At 39.5% G+C, this 24,203-nt stretch overlaps 1 protein-coding gene across 3 annotated transcripts in view; it reads left to right on the top strand.

Moving 5' to 3' along the window:
- Window positions 1-24,203, top strand: part of LOC122809428 (zinc finger protein OZF-like) — a 176,869-nt gene that overhangs the window by 8,750 nt on the left and 143,916 nt on the right. For all 3 annotated transcript variants that reach the window (XM_044080957.1, XM_044080948.1, XM_044080940.1), the window contains exon 2: window positions 22,992-23,118. In XM_044080957.1, coding sequence (XP_043936892.1) covers window positions 22,992-23,118 — 127 coding nt within the window. The remainder of the gene's footprint in view (window positions 1-22,991; window positions 23,119-24,203) is intronic.

Raw genomic sequence — 24,203 nt, 5'->3', positions numbered from 1 at the left:
AAGGCAATGACAATATCCAAACTCATGTGTTGTATTTATTTGAGGCTATTCTGCACTGCGGTGGTAAATTATTTCCTTTGCTTTTGAACTATGAAGTCATTCTGTTACGTTATTTATTATAGTGTTTCTCTTTTTTTATTTATCATTAAATATATAACTCCCTTTGTGAGTGAGATCTGTTTGGTGAGCTAAGTACAGTGTGAAGTAGCTGGGGAGATATATATATATATATATATATATATATATATATATATATATTTGTAGGAGCATTGATAGTGAGTACCAGGATTTTCTTGTGTTTATGGTAATAATTTGTGGAGGGCCGACAAAGAACCTGCACCCACTATTGTTAGTTCTTTTATTTTCCTATGTGGCTGAATTTCCATCTTCTGTGGTTATCATCTTGAAAATAAAGTTCCATATATTGAGGTGTATTTTTTGCAAGGGATGTGGATACTACTGATTGGTGACTGGTAAAAATCGGTTTTGCTTGAGGCAAGACTTCAGGCCCTTCAGAAAATGTATGCTAATGTAAAACCTGTTAGTCTTATCAAATTTGTAAGTTGATATCACACTAAGAAAGTGAGATGTATGCATTATTATCATTGGTTTTGTATTATGAATCTTTAATGTTTTATAATGATTATGGGCGGCCACGGTGGTGCAGTGGTTAGAAGACATGCTGCAGGTGGATTGGAAGAAGAAGAAGAAGAATGTTTTATAATGATTGATAAGTGAAGCAGTTGGGAGCATGCAGTATAGGACATTAGTGTTTCTTTTCATTTTAAATACCCATAATAGACCTCTTGGTAATCTTGTAGAATAGGAGTGGTTTCAAACTTTCTGTGATCTGTTGTGCTTGTTCTGTAATAACCTGTTGGTGGTTTACTTGCAGTTGCAGTGCTTTGTATGGCTAGTTAGGGTCTTCCCTGAAATGTATCTATAGTTTGTTGCTGAAGTAAAGTAAATACATGCTATTTTCTCTATTGACTGGGTGGATTGGTGACCCAGCAGTACACCATTTTCTGGCTCAACCAGATGCCAACAGCAAAGTTTAGATCTCCATTACCAACTGTTTGGTATGTGCTAATTTTTTGAGATGAGTACCTTTATCTACTAAGGGTGGTCATTGTAGTGGTCTGTTGTAATCACTGTTTGCTTGCTTATAAATACTTCCGCAGATTGGTCATTAATAATTTGATTACTGGTGATATGGTGTTATAGGATCTTGAACTGCTTTTATACATGGCCTTCATTGTCTACTTTATATTTTTAGTTAACATAATAGAAATTGTATTTTTTTCAGTTTGGGCATGGTATTGGGCATTATATGATTGTAATAATGTTTGGTGTTTGGCATTAGATTAATTTAAAGTGCCTTTATTGGTCATAATACTAAGTTAGAGACTCTTTCAGTTTGTCTTCTTGTAAATTCTGTTCATCAATTATTCCAAATAGACTTTTGTGATGGCTTGCTTTTCTGGGGATACTGGGGATTGTTTGAGACTTTGCTGTACACACTGAATGATTTTGTTGGATTAGTTCTTTCATATAGCTTGCTTGCATAAAGCTGAAGTTTTAAATGGCTATCTACAGTATTATAGTCTCTGTAAGCTGCTGTAGGGGAGTTCGAGTCCTGTCAGTGAACTTTTCACTTTCCAGCATGATTCTGTGCACTAGTATCAAGTCTTCCAGCCCTGCCTCCTTGTGACTCCTATGAGAAGATCTGTAGTTCCTATAGTCTTTGACCATATCCCTTACCTTCCATTGTACATCACTTTTCTGGTAGCTTTCTTCTGCATTCCTTCAATCAGTTTTCTTTGCAGAGACTGGTATGTGGAACTATTCATAATTCGCTCCACCTTGACTAAACCCCCAATTCCAGCGAAAAGCAACCCCAAAGCATGATACTGCCATGACCATGCTTCACCGTGACAATGTTCTTTTGGTGAAGAGAAAGTGGTGTTTTTGTGCCAAACGTAACTTCTTGAATGTGCCCAAAAAATTAAAACCTGCTCTCACCAGACCACAACACACTTTCCCACATGCTTCTGGGAGACTTGATATCTTGTTTCACGAATTGTAGCCTGGCCTGGATTTTTTTCTGTTAGACAAGGCTTCTGTCCAACCCTACCTACCCTATAGTCCAGACATATGGAGAATATGGGATATTGGTGTCACAAGTAGTACACAACCAGTACTTTTTCAGAAATTCCTGCAGCTCCTTCACTATTGTTGTAGGTCTCTTGCCAGCCTCCTTGACAGTGATCGTGTTGCCTTTTCATTTTGTAGGGACGTCCAGTACTTTGTAACATCACTGTTGTGCCATATGAATTACTATGATCTTTGTCCTAACAGCCTTGGTAATTGCTATGTGTTATTACACCTGCATATAATGAATATATATGAATGGCAACTCAACAGATAATCTGATGCAATTTCCCACCTGCACGCAAGGTGTTTGTTTATGAATTTTTCCTGTTGGAACCAGGAAATGCTCCTAAATGGCATCTGGACTATTACAGAGGAAGGTCAACTGGCATGGTTTTGACATGTACTAGATACTGTGACATGGTTTTGATGTTTACAGTGCAAATTAACTGTACTGTTTTTGCTTTTGTGCCATGCTACTACTGCTTGAGTAATCATGTTATAGTGACTGTATAGATGTTGTGTGCACACAGAAGTGCCCAGGAAATCCTGGATTTACATTTAAGCTGTTGAACTTGTCTATGATGCCCCAGTGGGGTATTGTGACGAAAGCTTTAGCCAAGTCCAGGTATGCTGTATGGACTGCTTTGCCCTCTTCAATGGCTCTAGTGACTCACCTTTGTTGTAGAGGTGACTAGCTGTTCATGATTGAAAACAATTATGCATTTATACTGGGCATGAGTGTACTCTGTGCTGCAAGAGAAACACGCTCATTTCTAGACTCCCTGAAATGTGAATAAAGTCAGAGCATTATGGTTGCTGGTTAGTATCTTACCAGGGCATCTTTTTTAATCTTTTTTTAATAGATTTTTTTACCTGAATTTAGAGAAAGCCAGCTCACCTAAAAGTATTGTCACTTCTATTGTGACTTCTAGTGTTGCTGATGTGAGTGAGCAGAACGGTGCGGTTATAATACATTTATCATTTGTTTAGATACGAAGATCAGAAGTAAAGCTTACATGCATGTAGTGCAAACATTTTTTAGATTCAATTAAATTAAATTTCTAAAGGCTATACTGATCTGTTATTTTTTTCTTAATTTAATGTCTGTGTAAGAGTGTTTAGCTATGCTAGTAAGTAGAAGTGCAGATTTTCACGTGCTTCTCTGCAGGTATATTACATCAGAATGTTGTATTGCATTGTGTTTTTCAGGTGTGATTTCAAGTGTAAAGCAACACAGCCACCACCAAAGATGCCATCTGTTGAGGAGAAAGCAAGCAGCATTTACCTGTTGGGTGAAGAAACTGACTGTGATGGTTCTAGCAGTGGTTCAGACAATGGTATGCACCTTGATGTACCACATAATGCCAACCAGAGTGAGGATGATGATTATGACTCAGATGATGACATTCCACTCGACGTCTGCGTGAAAAGGCCATTGCCTGTGATAAGGATGATGCTCCTGTGCCCGCCATTCCTGAAAGACCACTACCAGTTGCCAAAGCAGACCTGACCAGTAATTATGACAGTGACCAAGATAGTGAGGATGACGTGCCACTTGCACACCTAAGGAAGGTGCCCACACACAAGTTGGCCACACACTATGGCCACCAAGGGCATTCAGAGTATGACGCAGATGATGACATGCCTTTATCTGTGTTCACGAAAGCACCTGGTCTGACTGACACAGCTATGCAGTCCTCCACAGTGCATGGCACTGCAAGTGCTGATAAGGGTGTGGATGTGCCTTCGACTGTGCATGATGTGGGAAGTAGTCCACAGTTTGGTGATTGTGATGGAGATAATCCTCTAGATATGAGTCCAAGTAGCTCCTTGTCAGAGACTGATATGGGTGTGCCTCAGCAGGGAACATGTGTCAGCAGTTCACTACCAACTGCAAGCAGTACAGTTGCTACTGGCATTGAGAGAGCATCATCTCTCAACCCTTCAGCCTTTCCCATTTCCAACTCTTCCTTGCGACCCAGTGAGGTACGCCGAGCATGCCCACCACGTAAAACCACGTGGGAAAAACATCTTCAAACTTTACACATTGAGGAATTTATGGGGCCAGTAGGACCAATAGATCACTTGGGCTCAGATAGCACAGAGATGGACTTCCTGAATTTGATGTTCCCAGAGGAGCTATACACCTGTATTGCTAATGAAACCAATCGCTATGCTGCACAGAGGCAGGCCGCAGCAGGCAAGGTTGATACGCGGTGGAGTCCTGTGTGCCCAGGAGACATACGCACATTTCTAGGTGTCAGAATATACATGTCTATTGTACATGTTCCTGAATTGAGGCAGTACTGGGAAACGCACCATGTATATGGTCGCTTCCCAATAGCAGAGTACATGACCAGAGATAGGTTTGAAAAAATTCAGCAGTACTTCCACTGCAATGATAACAGCCTGAGCCTACCACATGGTGCTGTGGGTCATGACAAGCTACATCACGTACGGCCAATACTGGATGCAGTACTTCATGCATGTAGGACACGTTACAATGTGCATCGTGAGGTGGCTGTAGACGGCCATGGTTGGCTTCCGTGGACGCTTGACATTTAGACAGTTTATGCCTGGTAAGCCTGAGAGGTATGGCATTAAGGTTTGGGTGTTGGCAGACTCAACCAATGGGTATGTACGTGAATTCCAGGTATACACTGGAAAAACGGAGCAGAATACAGAGGTCGGGCTCACACACAGAGTTGTAGTTGACTTAACTAGGGGACTGATTGGCAAGAAGCATCACATTTACTTTGATAACTTCTTTACCTCTGTTCCACTAGCACAGCAATTGCTGAAAGATGATCTATACTGTTGTGGAACCATGCGCACCAATAGGTCAGGATGGCCTCTTACATTCAACAGACAGGCCATTGGAAAAGCAGCTCGAGGCTACTACAAGCAATTGCAGAGTGGACCACTGCTAGCTACTGAATGGAAGGATAGCAAACCAGTATTCCTCCTGTCAACTAACTGTAACCCAACCTTGCCAGTCTCCAGCACATACAGAAGAAAGCGTGATGGAAGAAAGACATCAGTGCCATGTCCACCAGTTGTGAACATGTACAACAGTTACATGAATGGGGTGGACAGAGCAGATCAGCTGAGGACACAGTATCCCAGTGCCAGAAAGGCCCGCAAATGGTGGCTGTACTTGTTCTGGTTCTTATGGGATGTGTCCATTGTCAATGCTTTCATTATATTCCGTGAAAGTATCAGACATCAGCAACTGTCATGTTCTGGATGTATTATTCCAGCAACACAGTTACAGTTCCGAAGGAACCTAGGCTTGCATCTACTTGCCAGTTACACAAAGAGGAAACGATGCACTGAGATTACTGTCCCAGAGGCTGTGAGCAGATTTGAGCATGGCTCTCACTTTCCAGTGAAATGGCATAAATCAAGATGCAAAAACTGTGCCAGCAAGGGTAAACGTGCTGAGCCATCATGGGGATGTCCAACTTGCAAGGTCAACCTGTGTGTTGAATGCTTTGGAGAGTACCATGGCCATAAATCTCTCCCATAGTGCTGTCGGCCTTGAGTGTGCCACTGATGTAATGGTTCCCTCCGGCAAAGGACACATGCAAAAAAACACAGCCTGGGTCAGTCTAGGCCTTTTGCCATGTTGCCTTGATGTGGCTTTCCACTCAGTCTCGCTCCCTTCAGGTGTAGTCAGTGTATGTAGGTCAGGGCAACAGGGTTTACATTAGCTCTTCCCTTTGGCCCATTGCAGAAAGGACACATGTAAATGGAAGAGGCAGAGGTAAAGCAGAGTGCCTCAACTGCATTTTCAGTGTACATGTGCTCTTTCTGTGCCCCCATGTGAGTTAGCAGCCAAGCCCTTCAGCAACAATGCCAGGAAAGTCCCTCTTCACTTTTGTTTTGCCAACTGCTCTTAGGTTGGTGGGTGCTTCACAGGGGGCATACCCAGCCAGCATGGATCTTGTGATCCACCGGGATCGCACTTGGGAACCTGGAGACTCTACAGCACAGTCCCATAGTGCTGCTGTCCTCGGTAAGCATGGGCTTGGGTGTGCCACTGTGATGTACTGCAAAAACATGCAAAAAGACACAGCCTGGGTCAGTCTTGGTCTTTTGACATGTTGCCTTGATGTAGCTCTCCCCTCAGTCTCCCTCCCTTCTGGTGTAGTCAGCGTATGTAGGTGAGAGTAGTAAATGTATGAAGGTCAGGACAGCAATTAGTGAGTTACTTCAGTCCCTCATCCCTTAGGTCCATTGCTGAATGGGCACATGTAAAGAGAAAAGGCAGAGGTAAGGCAGACTGCTGCCACTGAAGGAGGTCATGAGACCATAGTGGTATCAGCAGTCTGAGTGGGCAGCCGCACAGCTATGGGACACTACAGATAACCAACATCTGGAGCCCCATGCCTGTCCTTGGCATATTAGTGGAGCGGTCCTTACCCTGCTTTTTCTCTTTACATGTGCCCTGGCTGTGCACCCTTGTCAGTGTCCACCCATGCTTTATTTCAGATAAGGTAAGACTGGAAGGGAAGATGTTCACTGGTTCAGAAGGGATGGCATTCACCTAACTGAGGAGGGCATTGGATTCTTCTTGACCAACCTCCACAATGGCGTGAGGAGAGCCATGCATGATTGTGAGAAGAATGGAAAACACCCATGACCAAGTCGGACCAGTATAGTAAGTAAAACACTATTATGAAATGTGTTATGTAAAATTTATTTCTCTGAGCTTGGCAAATAACTGTTATGGAAATTATGATTTTTTCATATTTTGGTAAATAACTTTGCAAGGGAGCATCTGAATGTGCCAAGTAATATCTCATTTTGAAGACAGTATTGCTGGTTCTGATATGGTAAAATAATTGTGCCAGTATGTTTGACACATGTGCAGATATCAAAGTTTGTTTGAGACTTATGGTTATGGAAATTATAATTTTTTTCATATTTTGGTAAATAACTTTGCAAGGGAGCATATGAATGTGCTAAGTAGTACCTCATTTTGAAAATATTATTTATAGTTATAACATGGTAAAAGAATGGTACCTGTATGTTGTACTCATAGGCAGATATCAAAGTTTGTTTCTGACTTAGGTTATGGAAATTATGATTTTTTCATATTTTGGTAAATAACTTTGCAAGGGAGCATCTGAATGTGCCAAGTAATATCTCATTTTGAAGACAGTATTGCTGGTTCTAATATGGTAAAAGAATTGTGCCAGTATGTTTGACACATGTGCAGATATCAAAGTTTGTTTGAGACTTATGGTTATGGAAATTATATATTTTTTCATATTTTGGTAAATAACTTTGCAAGGGAGCATCTGAATGTGTTAAGTAATACCTCATTTTGAAAAGATTATTTATAGTTCTAACATGGTAAAAGAATGGTACCTGTATGTTGTACTCATAGGCAGATATCAAAGTTTGTTTCTGACTTGGGTTATGGAAATTATGATTTTTTTCATATTTTGGTAAATAACTTTGCAAGGGAGCACCACATTGTGTGAAGTAATGCATCATTTTGAAGACAGTGTTACTCCTTACAACATGGTAAAAGAACTGTGTCTAGGCACTGTACACACATACAGATATTACAGTTTGTTTAGTCTTGTACAAATATGAAAATTATACATTTACAATACTTCTCATTATTATGCCCATATCTTTGCGAGGGAGCACGGTAATCACACAAATGATGCGTCATTTTGAAGCTGACATTCAGATGCACAACTTCTACACTGATATGTAGGTTCTGTCTGTTACAGGTGATGAGATATTATGCTTCGTTTATTTATCAATTATGAGAAATAATATACTAATCATATTTCTGTGAATATCTCATGAAAGGAGCATCACACAGTTATGGTTAAGGTATCATTTTAAAGCTGACATTCATACTAACAAATTAAATTCAAATTGTATGGGTCTGCATGGTACATAGACCAAGATATTGTGCTTTTCTTTTCCAAAAAATTAAAAAAATTGCACAATATCAGCATTCCTTGCCAAATATTTCATTATGACTTTGATATGCACTATCAACATTTACACTGTTGGAAAGGTCAGTGTCTGCTGAACAACTTTCGCGTTTACACTTTTAGTGTAGCTCTTATAGTTAAAGAGTTATGAACATTTGTTTTCTGTATAGTATTACAAATGGATTTTCTGAAAATGAGCTCAGGCTGCTCTGTTGTTCCTATGGTGGAATTCAGCAGGCAGCTCTTCCTGAGCTGCTCTGGAGTGAATGAGTTAACTGAAACTGACCCTTGCATATTTCTGTCAACTGAAATTCAGTGTCTGATAAACATCTTGTTGAGTATGTGTGTGTGTACGTGCAGAAGGGGCTATAAAACCCCCTGCAGTTTGTACAGAAGTTAGACTGCTGACATTCCACCATCGATGTGGCAGGTCTCCATGCATGTAAATAAAGCTGTTATTTGCTTATCGAAATCGCTGTGTTTCTTCTGGCGAATGTTGGAGAAATAAGTGTTTTTCTTTTAACAGTAAGGTATCTCTGTGGTCATTCCAGTTATTGCATGTGTCTGGTCAGATACATGTCAAGGGGGCATTATATTCAATGGCTGGCCTAATAAGTGCTGAGTAAAGGGGACAATGACATCCCTGGATCTAGAAACAGTCCCTTTGTGTATATACTGTGCAATATAGAAGGGCTTTTTTATAACCATAGACAGATGTTGCTCAAAAGTTAGGTCACTGTCCACATAAGTTCCCAAATCCCAAACCATTGGGTCAGCTCTTAAGGCAGTATGGTCAGTATGGTAGTTCTCTGGTGTAGATGATTTGCCAAAGGTTATGATAATGCATTTTAGCACATTGTTTAGACCATGATTTTGACACCAGTTATTCGAGACAAACCTTCCTTAAGCCATTTTGGGATTTAGTGACTGCTTCTAGCTTGCAGTCATCTGCAAACTTAATCAGCCAGAGCCCTTTGCTATTGGCTTTTACTTCAGAAAGATGTCAAATAGGAGATGTCCCAGCACAGAACCCTGGAAGACTCCATTGGTAACTGATCTCTTTGTGAAGGTAACTACCCCGATTCTGATTATCTGTGATCTGTGGACCAGTTGACAATCCAGTGGTCATGATCACTTGGATCATTTGTGTATTTTGTGAATCTGAGCAAGTTTCTGCCATTTATTTCTTAGACTTCCTGGAGAAATAGATGCCTTTAATGACCTTCCTGTAACTACCAAAACAAACTGCTACAGTAACAAGCTTCTTCTTCCGGCTTTTCCTGGTTATGGGTCGCAACAGTGGATTACCTGTCCGCTCATGACTGGCAGTGGAGTTTTACGATGTTGAGTTACCAGCCTGGTGCCCAGCCTTCCACAGAAGGCACACATACGCACGCACTCACACCTAGGGCCAATTTAGAATGTCCAATCCACCTACAGCATGTCTTTTGGATGTGGGAGGAAACCAGAGCACCCAGAGGAAACCCACGTGACCACAGGGAGGGCATGCAGACACCACACAGAAGGCACCCCAGCTGAGGATTGAACTGAAGAACGTCTTACTGTGAGGCGGCAACGCTAACCGCTGCATCACCGTGGCCACCCAAACTGCTACAATAACAATAAAATAAAATAAAAAAGTTTAGTTTCAAATACATTTTTCTGTGCACCTCAACTCCACCACATTTGGTGTGCTGGTACCCATCTATTAGCTGTTATCAGTCCTGCCAGTTTTGGGTTGTTCTAAGTGAAACAGTTGTAATAGGTATTCACTTTAACAGTGGATCTTTGTGACTGAACAATTTCAGGAGATACTCTGTGGATCGTTGTGACTGAACTATTTCAGGAGAAACTCTGTTTAGCAGCTTTTTCATTATTTAAGATTCATGAGCTTTTCCAGATAGCTGGATCTGGTATCCCTGTAAAATTTGGTTCTCCAGACTTCCCTTCTTTTATTAAAGAGTAAAATGTTTTCACAATGCAGAAACAAAACCTGCCCATAGAAAGCTGTACCTCTGCTGAGTCTGTGGCTCAATGAAATATATCACCAGGTAAATGAGTCAAAGTCATCATGGTTCCATTATTATTAGGCATCAGAGAAAGTGTTGTTTTGCTACAAGATAATGTATCGAGAGATCCATTGTGGTGTTTTAATACTTCCCTTAACTGTAGTATCTTACTCTTGATGCTTTTGCAGATGGAAGCTTACTTGGTGCTCCAAGTCACAGACAGTAAATCAAAACCTGCTGGAGAAAGAAGGGACCATAATAATTATGCTAGGATACCTTTCAGCATTGCTGTACTCGAAGGTTTGGATCTGGATGTAGAATTCAGCCTGCCATGTTTATTTTATATATGTACAGTGAGGAACAAGGTGCCATACTGCATATGCTGAGGTGAAAATTTATGTAAGGACTCAGCTGATGTGAAGCCCATCCAAGCAGAGAGCTTTTTGTTACTGAGTGTATTACATCTGCATTACAGCAGGAAATTATAAGCCTATGTAGTCTACCCTTTAAGTGCATTTAACATTGTACTTCTCCAAGCTTACATTCCCCCTTAATATTTCTCCACCTGTCCCATGCATTTTTCAATATCTCTGCAGTTTTCTTCACTACCATCTATCCAGGTGTCCCTTTTACAGGGCTGCAACTGTATCTGTGAAAAAGCACTTTCACACATCCAGAAAGTAGTCTGTTGTCAATGAGTGCTTCTTCTTCTGTGTCCTTCCTGTAAAGGATGGTGCCTTAATAACTCCCTGACATTATTCTTCTTTAATTTAGTGAATCTTTTCTCTCGCTCTTTTTTGTTTTTTTCATTTGTCCCCTCAGACCTCATTTGTACAGGCCCTTTCCCCAGCATCCGCTGTCCATGCCATGTCTGCCAGCATCCTCCTACTCCCCTGGACTTGCTCCAGTGCTGCTGGGGCCAGTCATTCATGGATCTTTAGGGCTTGCATATGTTGTTTTTTTTCTTTTGCCTATCCGACATTTATCTTTCCCCTACACTCATTGGTTGCTTCCAAGTGCAGTTCTCCTGTTTGGACCATGCCTCCTAATAGGGAGCATCACCACTGAGTGCCCTCCCTGCTGCTCCTTTAGTCATCTGAGCTGCTGATTGAACACTGATTGGCTGGGACACAGTTAAGGCTTTATTCCTCTGTGCAGCTGGAGTGGCTAGCCAACATATTCTGTTATATAAAGGCATATTATTACAGGCTAATTATTTATTTGTGTTCCAACACAACTTAACCTTAATATACATTTAGAGTAAAAGCCTCTGTCAGATATGTGTGAGGCAGTGAAGCATAATGTTGGCCACATACTGGTCAGAGGCAGTGAGGAATGCTATTATTTCTGTTACTGCTTAAGTATGCAGGATACACACTGCTTTGGTGCTCAGTCACTGGTGAGATGTCTTTATAGGAAGCATGCACTCCTTACTCTTGCCTTATAAGCAAAATGTTTGTTAAATACCTACACTGGTCCTTCATGGACACTAGTTAAGGCAATGTTTGAATGTAAAATTTATTTTCCTGCTTTCAGTCTCTGTCACCTAGCACAATAGAGTTGAGGCTTACAAAATAATAGCGTATATATTGTTTTAAAAAAATCCCTTCCTCTAACATCACAAGACTATTGTTACATATAGGTTCATACCAGGCAATGTACCATTTAAGCCATTTCATTGATGTCCAGCTGTTATGTTCTACTACTTGACCCCATTGTCCATAAGGGATGGGGTCTAAGTGTGGAGATACATTTGCAGTTTCCAGTTTGTCTAAGTTAGATTTGAAGATTGAGGGGAATGCTTTGCTTTACTTTGCAAAAAGGAGTTTTTTCCAAGGTTGGGGGACTCCTAGGTGGACAGATCTGTCATTCCAGTAAGTCTTATTTACCTCTGATATTGTGGGTGTTTACAAAGTCTATATGTTCCATTCCCAATTTGATGTAATGTTTTTGAAATTATTCCTACTAATTTTTAAAGCTCAATTCCTCGGGGCTGGTCTTGGTTGGGCTACTTTGCCTGAGATTTGCACTGAATCTGCCATATCTAAAGCCAACCACTGCTAAAATAAGAAAATAAGTATCATTTTGCACTTCTGCTGATTCAGTTGTAATATTTCTCACACTTCAGTAGAATTTCAAAGCTAATTTTTTTTCTACTGCTGCTGTAATATTTAATTACATTGTGTCTGCTAGTTTTACAGGAGTGTACTATCTAGATTGTGTGGTTTCCCTGCACTTGACCACTAAAACCAGCACTTTTACATTGAGGGTTTTCTGACTGCAGTCCTGTAGCAGCTGTAGCAAACTTATCTGAGCTAGGGCCTGCTGGCTGAAAGCTTATTGTGTGTTTCCCTGACTGGTTTATAGACCTTGGTATTGTAAAACATTTTCTGATTCTGTACAGGATCAGTGTTTGTGTTTGGCTGCTCTCCATGTAGCAGTGTCCTGTATAGACGTAAACCCTATCAAGTTAACATTTCCCATAGAATAACTATCTCTGCAACCTTCACCAGTCCCCCTGCTGCTTTAGGAACATCTGAGTTGTGTGCTGAGCAGCATCACCTTTTTGGATAGCTGGTGTTCATACTACTGAAAGCCTGAAACCATGGATGGGCACTTTCCTATCTCTGTGGCCAGCCTGGCGGACATGGGCATCCTGAGTTAATGTAACTGCTCAAATAGTAAGTAGACTAAGACACTGTACAACTGTATTCATACTTAATATAATATTTATTAATTATGACCAACCAAACACAACTGTTGATATATTAGCATTTTCTTTATAACGTGGATTACAGACAGATTCACTGCACTTCCTCAAATGACTCTCAGTTCATGGTCAAATGTCCTCCCCAACCAGTTGCTTTCAGTCACTTTTTATACAGTCTGTTTAAATCTTCTTGAAACATTCTTGGCATATCTGTGGCTTTACTGTGGCCCATGCCAGTTACTGTCCCTTAATCAATTTCTGAGAATATTGTGGACTTCACCAGTTTTCTGTTTCCTTATTAGTTTCTGAGAAGACCAGGGTGTATTCTTGTGACAAGACAGCCTTTTCCTTTTGCCATTTTCCTTTCATAGATCAGTTCTGCCAATTGAATCTTTGTTCTGTATTTAGCTTGCCATGTTATTTCAGCAAGCATCTGTTATCATAGTCATCTGTTACTAATGTTTTAAGCCCACAGCATGTCTTCTTCTCTTGCAAACACATTTTTTGCTAGGCTAATCACACTTGTTTGCTACATATTTCTTTCTGCATGCTTTGCAGGATTTGTATTATACTGTTTCTAAATATATCATGCTGCTACTATGAGGGAAGGCAACTTTACTTTTGTGCGATATCTATCCCCCTTTTATTTTAAAAATCAAAAATTAAAATTTTTACAACAAAAACATTTCCTCATTGTTTATGCAATTTTCATTGCCAGTTACATTATTTACAATAGAAATCTGGTTAACATTTTTATCGATACAGATTTTAATTATTATACAGCTTGTATCAGACCCTTATTGTTATTCTCTGGATGACAATCCCTCCAGTCCATCCACCTATATTGTGTTTTTGCCAGCTGCGTTTCCTCTGATAGTCTCTCTGAATGTATTAATTTTGTCAACCCTGTTCTGTAATTTTTGTTTTTTGTCATGTTCTTATTAAAACATTCTTTAAAAAATGTATATTATATTTGCTATTTCCTACCATTTTGCTCCTGTTTGCTGTATACATATGCTTCTTTTGGAACTGTCAGTATCCATAATATTGGAACGTCTGCAGTACCTGTTTTCCCACTAAACCTACTCTTGTTAAGAATTTGCAATGTCTCTTAATAGCATAGGGAATGCTGTAAGGACTACCCTATCCCATACTGTAGGTACCAGTATGCATACCCAGCACTTGCCTGCGTTATTTTTTTTTTACCAGTAGGTGCCAGTGATGCAACTCAAGCAGCATTTTTTATGTTAAATATAAGGAAGCGGAGGTGTTTCTTTCCTCCCATTTAAATAGAATGACAATAACGTGAATTACAGCTGTCATGCTTGGCTTGTAGAACCTGGCTACTGCCTTTGTTTTTGGTTGAAGCACCCCATTTTGCATTGTTTCCAGAGCTGCTCTAATCCATTCATAGTATTTGTAAATACTTAAACTAGCTGAATTGTATTTTTGTTTTCTAAAGTTCTGTATCTGTAGTCCTTCAAGTTCTGCCAGCCTTGTCCCACACACTATTCCTGCTCTTTCCAAGGTATCAAAACTATCACTGTTAATCAGGAGTAATAACTAATGCCAATGAGCATATAATAAGCTTGAAAACTTATTCTGCCATTCCTCAGTGACTTTGGTGGGAAGATGCATGATTTTATCCTGAATGTTGTATAAGTGTGCTGTATTTACTCAAAACTATTTTACTTTCATAATTCCTATCACTATATCTTTACTCTTACAGTGAAGCACAATATTGCTTCAAAACAAGTATGACCTTCTGTTCTAAAGTTTCTGTTATAGTTGAATTTTTAATGAGGCACAAATGACTTTGTACATTTTCCCTCGCCTGTTGTTGCATTGCTACCATCCTTGATCTTTTGCATTGTAGCAAACTAGACTTCATCAAAAGTACAATCCTTGAGCATGATAAATTAGTAGGTATATTCTCTGTTTTATGCCTGAAGACTAAAACACTACCATATGTAAAAAAGGTATTGCACTTACCTCCATTAACTGGTTCACTATCCAAAACAGATGTTGTCAGCTATGTGTACTGGTACCATTTATCTTCCTGTCGGCAACAAAGGCAATGGAGAAAAGTCCCACATCTCTATGCATATTTTTATAGCAGCTGATGACATCAGCAAGAATTGCTGCCAGAGAAAGATTGTGGGCAGTACCTAATAGAAGAAAACTGTCATTCGTCTTGTGTATTCAGATAAGACAATGAGGCTTGGGTGTTCATTTAAGTAGTTTATTACACACAAACACATCAGGATGGATGACTGGAACATTAAACAAACTAACTGACTGGCTGCAACACACATACATGCTTTCACTCTGGCTGCTCACTCAAAAAGGCACTCTTACTTGCACGTGCTCAGTACTTATATGCACGTGCCCACTGACTGGAATGCATCTTAAAGGTACATCACACACTGATCTACATCCTCCCTCTTTAACTAATCTGCCTTGCATTGACGATAACAATTGAATAGGCATGCAAATTATACAGACAATAACAAACAATACAATCCTGTAAAGGTTGCTATGCATCTAGAAAGAAGTCTTGAGATATGACCTGACCTCATAATATAATAGTTAGAACTGAGTTTAGCAATAGGGACAATTATTGGGGCATGTTGTACTTCTGGATTTTCAGGGACACTTTCAGGAACAGGAACAGATGATGAAATGTTCTCTGGAACAGGAACACTGTGTGACGACCGTGCCCTGGCCCAGCAATCAAGGAGCCTCAGTCCTCCCCACTAACACCAGGGAGATCATCTCATAGAAGAGAAAAGGATAACTAATACACACAGTAAAGTATAATTTCCCTTACGTGCACACAGAGAACACAGTCATTCTGGGGCTGGTTGCGCTCTTGCTCACCAGGTACCCAATAAGACTCACCACTGGCACAGTTATAGGGTCCAGGTCTCAGCCTAACTGGGCAAGCAAAAACCTCCAGTACCCTCTCTGTCCAACCAGTGCTTTGTGTCCCTGCCAAATAGCTGACGCAACACACACACACACACACACACACACACACACACACACACACACACACACACACACACACACACACACACTTTGAGATAAGTATTTATACAACTTCACAGACACTCCTGGGAAAGGCTGCCACATATTCTCCAATTGTGCCCCTTTACCCAGAATATATGCTGGTAATTACTGCCACCACCCAGCTAATAATATTAGCTACTAAAAGGCCCCTAAAAGGGTGTCCAATTATTACTGTGCAATATTAATATCCAATGGTAGTATGACTGACAGTCAATGTTTACCTTAGAGTGGCCTATTACAATAACCTCTATAAATATGCAATGTACTCTAGAGCTTATCTCTACACAAATCAGCCACAGGTGGAAGGTTTTAAAAATATTTAATAAAAAAATAATTAAAACACAAGACAAAACTACTACACCACAGAGATATCTAAGAGTTCAGAGATCACACAGAAACTAAAAATAACACAGTAGGACAGGTCTGATTTCAAAGAAAAATACTTAATTAATCTTTACTAGCTTTAACGGTTCCTACAAGAAATCACAGTGCTAGAAACTTACATGTGAGCATAAGGCAGAGTGCTGGTAAGTTGGATATCCAAATGCTCTTTAGTCTCTCTCTGAGACACAGTTTATAAAACATCACTAATAAACATGTCTCTGGGTCCTCCCCAGATTACATCATTTTGAGTTAGTTTCCATTACATCATTTCTTTGACACTTAACCTGGAGTTCCCAGGCTAATAGAAACTGCATTATTTAGCAAACTAACACCTGCACAGGAGACTACAACACTAAAAGGCATTTCACATATACACTCTAGCAATTAGTCCTTAGTTAACACAATAGACAGAATGTCTTCAGCCAGCCTGACCAGAACCAACTTTAAAGATCAAAGAATGTCATAAAATCATTTCAATTTCAGAAGACAAATTTGAAAGGCTTGACTTAGTTTTTCTTTACAGCAAGGGGGCAGTGTTGCCACATTGTTGAAGTTCACATTTCACAGTATTCTTTTGCACTCAAGAAAACATGCCTGTATTTTACATTTATTTATACAGTTGATAGAATTATGTATCAAATTCTATTTGACTAGGCTGGCAGCCTTTGCCCATCTCTCCCCAATCGACACACACTGGATAAAGCACTCTGAGGAGTCTCCATTACAAGCAAGATGCTGTAACACTAGCTCAGACACCAGTAATAAATGTTCTGCCTAAATTCCATTCCTTGTGATTCCACAATGTATGATCTCAGTTCTTCACACAAATGTTTCACAAGTCCAAGTCGATCAAATCCTTTTGCGGTCTGCATCCTCACTGTCTCTCCTTTTAATGGATTCAGAGGTTTGCTGATTTTTGTCATAGTAGGACTTTTGGAAAAAAAACTCTTTTAGAAGTTGAGCCTTTACTGCTTTGTTGTTTTTTAGCACATGAAACCAACAAATTCTTACTAATTGGTAATGTGGTTCTGGGTTGTCTCATCATTAACTTCTGGGCAGGTGAACCAAGTAAATTAGCATGAGGAATGTTTCCGAGATTCAAGAGATTTAGAAAAAAAATTGGTATTGTCTCATTTCAATTTCTATAACAGCTGTTTTGCACTTTGAACTGCAAGTTCAGCCAATCCGTTTGACTGTGTGCATTCAGGACTACTAGTAACATGAACAAAGTCCCATGTTTCAGCAAATCTTTTGAACTGCTGATTTGTAAACTGTGCACCATTGTCAGGAATTACTTTGTGCGGACTACCATGGACAGAAAAATGTCTCTGAAACTTAGTAATGATAGTACTGGATGTTAGGTTAGGAAGTAGGTCAGTCTCAAACCAGTCTGAATAAGAGTCTACGGTACTTTTCTGTTAATGGGGCAGCAGCACTTGGCCAACAGAAATGTTGCCGTGAGGGATTACTGAGGTAAACCCATCTTTGTCTTGTTTGTCAGAGTACTATTGACTTATCATCCAAAATCACTGCTGCTTATTCTCCACGTAGTTTGTTGTTTTCATTTTGCCTTTCATCTTGGACTGTTAGTCATTTTGCCCACAGTCAGTGCCGCTCACACTGACAATCTTAGAAAGCTTCCCTGCTACCTCCTAAAACCAGTGTACATCACTGACGGGACATTGTGAAAAAAGAAGGAAGTGCTCCTCTTTCCAGCCGCCAAGATCACTGTGTCAACATTTGTACTGTTCAGACACGTTTCTGTCAGGCTAAACACACACATACAGTGGGGATAAACCTCTTCCCAAAATAGGAGCATCTGTTGAAATACTGAAGTGAGATTGCTGATTTGGATAAATATGAACATCAGTTAAAATTATGAACATGTACTTAGCCTAACTGTTGAGGTTGTTGCCCATGTTTACCTCGCAGCAAAATTTCTGTTGGCCAAGCACTGCTGCCACTTAAACGGTTGTGTGCATACAGTCCTTGTAGCTATTATTTTGTGAAAACTGTCATAACTTGGACCAGATAACTGTTGTCCACGTTTGATGTGCTTTTTTAAATAAGGCTGAAGCTGACTGCAGCTTTTAGAATGCCTATCTTTCAAACTACCATTGCTTACGTGAGTCCTCCTCCCCTAAGTTTAAAAGTTACATGGAAATATCAGCGGATCTGTACTACGACCCGCCCTCCCCTTTACTCCACAAAAAGGCAAATGCACTTGCTGCAGGTATCTGGGGTGTCGGCTGAAGTCTACATTCTGTAATTAAAATGGTACTTTCCTGCTTCAGGGCTAACAGCTGTGTGATCATTGCATGCTAGTGTGTTAGAACTGTTGCCCTGATAATGGATAAATACTGAGTCTACTAATACCAAATAATGGTGACCATTCCATTCAAAAATATCTATAGCTACTGTCGACCAAGGTAGTTCAGGAACCTGCTTTAACTGAAGTAGTTCTTTTTGTTGATGCGGTTTAGTACTATTACATACAGAACAAGTTGAAAGTACCTTTTCAAGATGAAAGTACCTTCTCAATATCTTTTGACAAAGAAGGCCAAATACTAGTGCTCTCACCTTTCTTATGGCAGAATCAGTTTCTTGGTGGCCACGATGCAAGATGTTCATATACATTTGTTGCAAGGATTTTGGGACAATGACTTTTGGACCTTTCATGATGATACTATCTTCCATCAAATCCTCATCTCTATAAGGAAAATACTGCTGCACATTTACTGGTAAACAAGATTGCTTTGAAGGCCATCCTTGACTGATAAAGTGGTTGGGCGTCTGGAGAATTGGATCTGAAGTTGTGTGAGTTGTAAGCTCATCAAGATGTGTCGAAGAAACAATTCTCACTTCCATGACTTCAGAATCAGGTTTCTCATTCTCATGCTGTTCAGTGATTTTCTGGGCGATCAGGATAAAGTATCAGCAAGATAAAGAAATTTGCCTTTTGTATAAATAAATATATAAATTGCAGAAGTACAATTTCATTCTTGAGCATCATGTGTTGCAATCTTGCAGGGGCTGTGTGCATTGGCTTTTTCAAAATAGTGACTAAAGGTTGGTGGTCAGTCTCGATTTGAATAGGTCAACCATAAATATAATCATGGAACCTTAAACATGCAAACAGTTGCCTAGAGCTCTTTCTTAATTTGAGCATACCGTATCTTGGTTTGAGTTAGAGTTCTGGATGCATAGGCTACTGCTCTACCCTGTTGAAGAATGACTGTACCAAGACCATACTTAGAAACATCACAGGAAAGAGTTACTAGTTTGTGAACATCATAGTATCTTAAAGTAGGTGGACTGGCAATTTTCTGTTTCAGGACATCAAATGCTCTTTGTGGTGTTCTGACCAAGACCAGGATACATCTTTGTGTGTCAGCTCTCTTAGTGGTGCTGAAAGCTGACTAAAACCTGGAATGAACTTGCCTAAATTGTTGACCATGCCAAGAAAATGTTGTAGGGCTTGTACATTGCCTGGAGCTGGCATCTCAAGAATTACTGTTTGCTTGGAAGAATCTGAAAGTAAGCCTGAACCGGTAAACAAATGACCTACATAAGTAACTTCTTGCAGCCTGAATTTACATTTCTGAGGATTCAGCTTAAGATTCACTTCACGAGCATGTTCCAGAACTAACTTGAGGTTTCCATCATGTTTGACTTAACCTCCTACAAGAATATCATCTACTATAATAGCACACGGATAGCCAGAAAAATTTGTTCAATTACACATTGAAAGACTTCACTGGTGGAATTTATTCCAAATGGCATTCTCAAAAATCTGTACCTTCCAAATGGTGTACTGTCATTAGCAATGAAGATTTTTGGTCAAGGAAAATTTGCCAAAATTAACTTTTTGCATCCAAGACAGAAAAAAACAGTGGCATTTGGCATGAAGGCAAAAGTCTCCTTGACTGTGCGCATTGGATGATGAGGTCATTTTAGTGTTTTGTTCAAAATATCTTGGATCAATACATATTGCAATATCATCTGAGCTTTTCTTATGAGCTACCACCATGGAAGATACCCATTCAGTCAGTTCATCTACTGGACAAACTACTCCTTGCTGCACCATTCTGTCTAGCTCAGCTTTGACTGTGTTCTGCATAGCTACCGGAACTTTCCCTGCTGGTCTGATGACTGGGCTTACCTTGTGGTCTAATTTCATGAGTACACAACTGGGAGTTTGCCTAGTTTGTCTTCAAAAATATTAGTATAGTCAAAAAAAAATAGGCTGGGTGAAATTTGAGCTGTTATCATTCAAGCTTACTTTCTTAAATGAAAGCAGTCCCATTCTCAAACTATCTCTGAGGCCCAACAGTGACTGTACGAATTTCTTCACCTCCATAAGCATCAAGTTTCGCACATTTTGCCAGGTTAAGTTGTTCTCCAGCTTCTACTCTAGCAAACATTTCTGCTGACATAACATTGCACTTTGAACTCATATCTACTTTGAGCTTTATGGGTCTCCCATTAATCAGAACAGTACAAAATATTTGTTCTTTGCCAACAAATCTACTGCATTGACTGTTTCACCAACCACAGACACACCATCACCATAAAAAGTAGGGCTGCAGCTTTCTAATTGATCAACCTATCTCTCTGGATTTTCATTTTTAATAAACAAATGTGCCTTTTTAGATTTATAAAACCTTTTGAAATGATTCCTCTTTTACATGTGTGGCACTGCTGACCAGAATATAAGCACTTTTCTAATTTGGGCTCATGGCTACTTCCACAATTAGGACAGTTGACTTGCCACAGGTTTTGCTGAGTCACTCACTGTTTTACTGAGCATGTCCTGGGTTTTACTGAAGCTGCTCTGGGATTTGCTGAGGTGACCACACCCTTAGGCCTGTATCTTTTAACTTCATGCTGCATAATATCTACATTAGCACTGGAAGAAGCAACAAGCATGTTTTTTTCATTTGTAAGCATACTTGTGTGCTTTTCTATAAACTAATATATCTGACAAATCTTAATGGCCTTATTCAAAATTAAATCACTGTCTCAAAGCAACATTTTTCTCACTGCATCATTATTAATACCACACACAAGCCTGTATTTTATCAACTCCTCTCTCTTAAATCACCAGATCTGCAAGTTTTTGCCTTATTTCTCAAGTCAGTTATATATGCTGCAAAAGTTTCACCAGGCTTTTGATCTCATGTAAAATAAGTGCCTTTAATGTAATATTTGTTTGGGTTTACACATTTCTCTAAATTTATGTTTTAAGCACTCAGGGTCTTCCCGTTTTTCAGTCAGTACCACAATATGGTGGTCTTCCTCCTCCCCTGTAAACACAGCAGGTGCATACACAAATGAATGCTCTCTTCTGACCCAGCTCAGTTAAGCAGAATAAATGCCTTTGTACATGCATCTTTGTCAGAAAAAGCAGCCTGTATGAAAATGTCATACTCTTGCTCAAACACTCTCCAACTTTCTGCAATATTGTTATCAAATACAAGCAGATTGATTCTGCAAAATATTTCTGCCATGTCAACAAATTACTTTGAAACACAGTGCAAACTTGGTCCTTGTAATCATGTAAGAAGATGCACATACACTGGGTACTTGTAATAGTATTAAAATGCACAAAATTCCTCTGAAATGACAGTGCTTTGCAAAAAACTGTACTGTAATACTGCACACACTTGCCAACACTTTGCAAACTCTGGATACTTTGAATAGCTTTAGTTAATGTGAAAAAGTTGTACAGAATGAAAAAAATATGGTAGTTTCCCTCTTTTTATACATTTTATGCAATTCAGATACTGTTTGAAACATTTCCATAATTATTTTGAATATTTTTTATCACTGTGTTGCAGTTTTGAACATTTTGAGCATTTTAAATGCTTCATTTTTTATTCATTGTGTAAAAAAATAATTTAAGCACATTTTAGTACCTGGAATTTGTTTCATGATTTTGAAGAACTTTTTCTTTGGATCCCACTTCTGACACCACGTTGCTCACCTTGTGTATTCAAATAAGACAATGAGGCTAGGGTTTTCCTTTGAGTAGTGTATTACAAACATGAGGATGGTTGACTGGAACATTAAACTTAAGCTAACTGATTGACTGCTGCATACAGACATGTTTTCACTCTGGCTACATACAGACATGGTTTCACTCTGGCTGCTAACTCAAAATGACATTCTTGCTTGCATGTGCTCAAGATTTATATGAACGTGCCCACTGACTGGAATGCTTCTTAAAGGTACATCACACACTGATCTACAAAAACTGCAGCTACTTATTCTGTGGTGTGCTGTAAAGGCAGAGACAAGTTCCTGTGATAAAGCATGCATGAGGATAGGATTAAAAAATGGGTGGACTTTCCTTTCCTTTGATTCTGAAGCAAAAGAATGAAACTTAGTACAGGCTGGTTTCTGGTACATAAACTATATTAAAGAGTGAAAGGAAACCTCAGGGTTGAAGTAATATGCAGGTGGCAGTGGTCTTTTCCTTTAATGCAATTTAGTTTGAATCTGAAAATCAAACTGACCAGAATTTGGTGGAGGGAATGACATTATGGTTAAAGTCTTTACCTCACAGATTCAAGATACAGAGTCTGATTCTGGTTATTCGCTTGGCTTGTAATAGTCTGTAGACTGATAGCCTAATATTTACCTCTGAGCATAACTGCATTGACTTTTTATACTCAAGCATGTTTCACTTTTTTTCAGCCTCCTGAAAATTTTGAAGATGTTGCTATCACATTTTCAGATGAAGAGTGGATAATGTTAAGTGAGAAGAAAAGGAAGCTGTACAGGAAAGTGATGGTACAGAATTATGAAATGATGACTTCTTTAGGTAAGTTTAAAAACTGCAGTGCAGTTTAGAAGCTTTTGTTTGGTAGCAGCTGAATGACAGAGTGTTGTAAGATATTTTTTATCCACCTGCCTGCACATTCTTAACATACATTTAAAAGAATCCATCCACAATCCGTAACCTTTTTACATCATCACAGAAAATATTGCCTTTGTTCTTCATCCCGTCATTTAATGTTTCACTACAAGGCAGTGCAGGTGACGCATGTTCCTTCTTCATCCTTATGCATGTTTGGTTAGACAGAAAAAAGGTTGTTTGCTGACATTTGTCAATCTTACCAAAGAAGAGCAGGGGATGAGTACCTGTATTCAGTGTGGGTAAGATTTAAAAGGTACTGGTGTCTATTACGTACTGAAGCTTTTTGAGCTTGAGTAATAATTACTGGTTGACGGCGGATTTGAATGCAGTCTTCATTTCTATGTAGCTGGCAGTTGTATAAAGGCCGTTTACGTATTAATAAATGTAGAATTTCTTATGCTTTATATGGCTGTGAAGGTAATGAATCTATTTCTAAAGCCACGTTTTGCATATGATAAAAGGCCACATTTATTCATTTGGTCAGGGATCTGCTTGTGAACATTTTTAATAGCCTTGTTAAAGTGCATAGTTTTTTATTGGTCAGTTGTTTTTACTGTGTTAACCTTGGAATGTGGTGACAGAGGGGGCTGTAGATGTGCATTAGAATAGCTGCTAATAGGAATGCTGTCATCATAAAGAAGTAAGGGTGACAAGATATAATGTTGAGAGAGTTGTTTTTGCTTAGTGTATTTTTCCCCCAGTAATTGTGTAGCAGTTTTAGGGGAAATTTGCCAGAGGCACTCTGAGGATGTTTCAAGTTGATATATCCCTGCATTTATGTACGTTTTCTCCAAGTGTTGTAGTTTTCTCCAACATTCCAAAGATGTGCAGTAGGCAGACTGGCAACTTCTCAGGTGTGTGTGTGTCTTTGTGTTTGTTTGCCAGGCCTTTCTTGTCTATCTTACACAGTCTACTTTTCCCCCCTCCTTGCCTGGTAAACTTTGTGGATGGTGAGGTTTCCGTTAATGGGGCCATTATAAGAATCTTCT

Source organism: Protopterus annectens, chromosome 1.part1, assembly GCF_019279795.1.
Source record: "Protopterus annectens isolate FY-2018-M chromosome 1.part1, PAN1.0, whole genome shotgun sequence".
Classification (NCBI taxonomy): Eukaryota; Metazoa; Chordata; order Ceratodontiformes; family Protopteridae; genus Protopterus; species Protopterus annectens.
The sequence above is the reverse complement of the archived record's forward strand: the minus strand, read 5'-3'. Positions and strand labels throughout refer to the sequence as shown.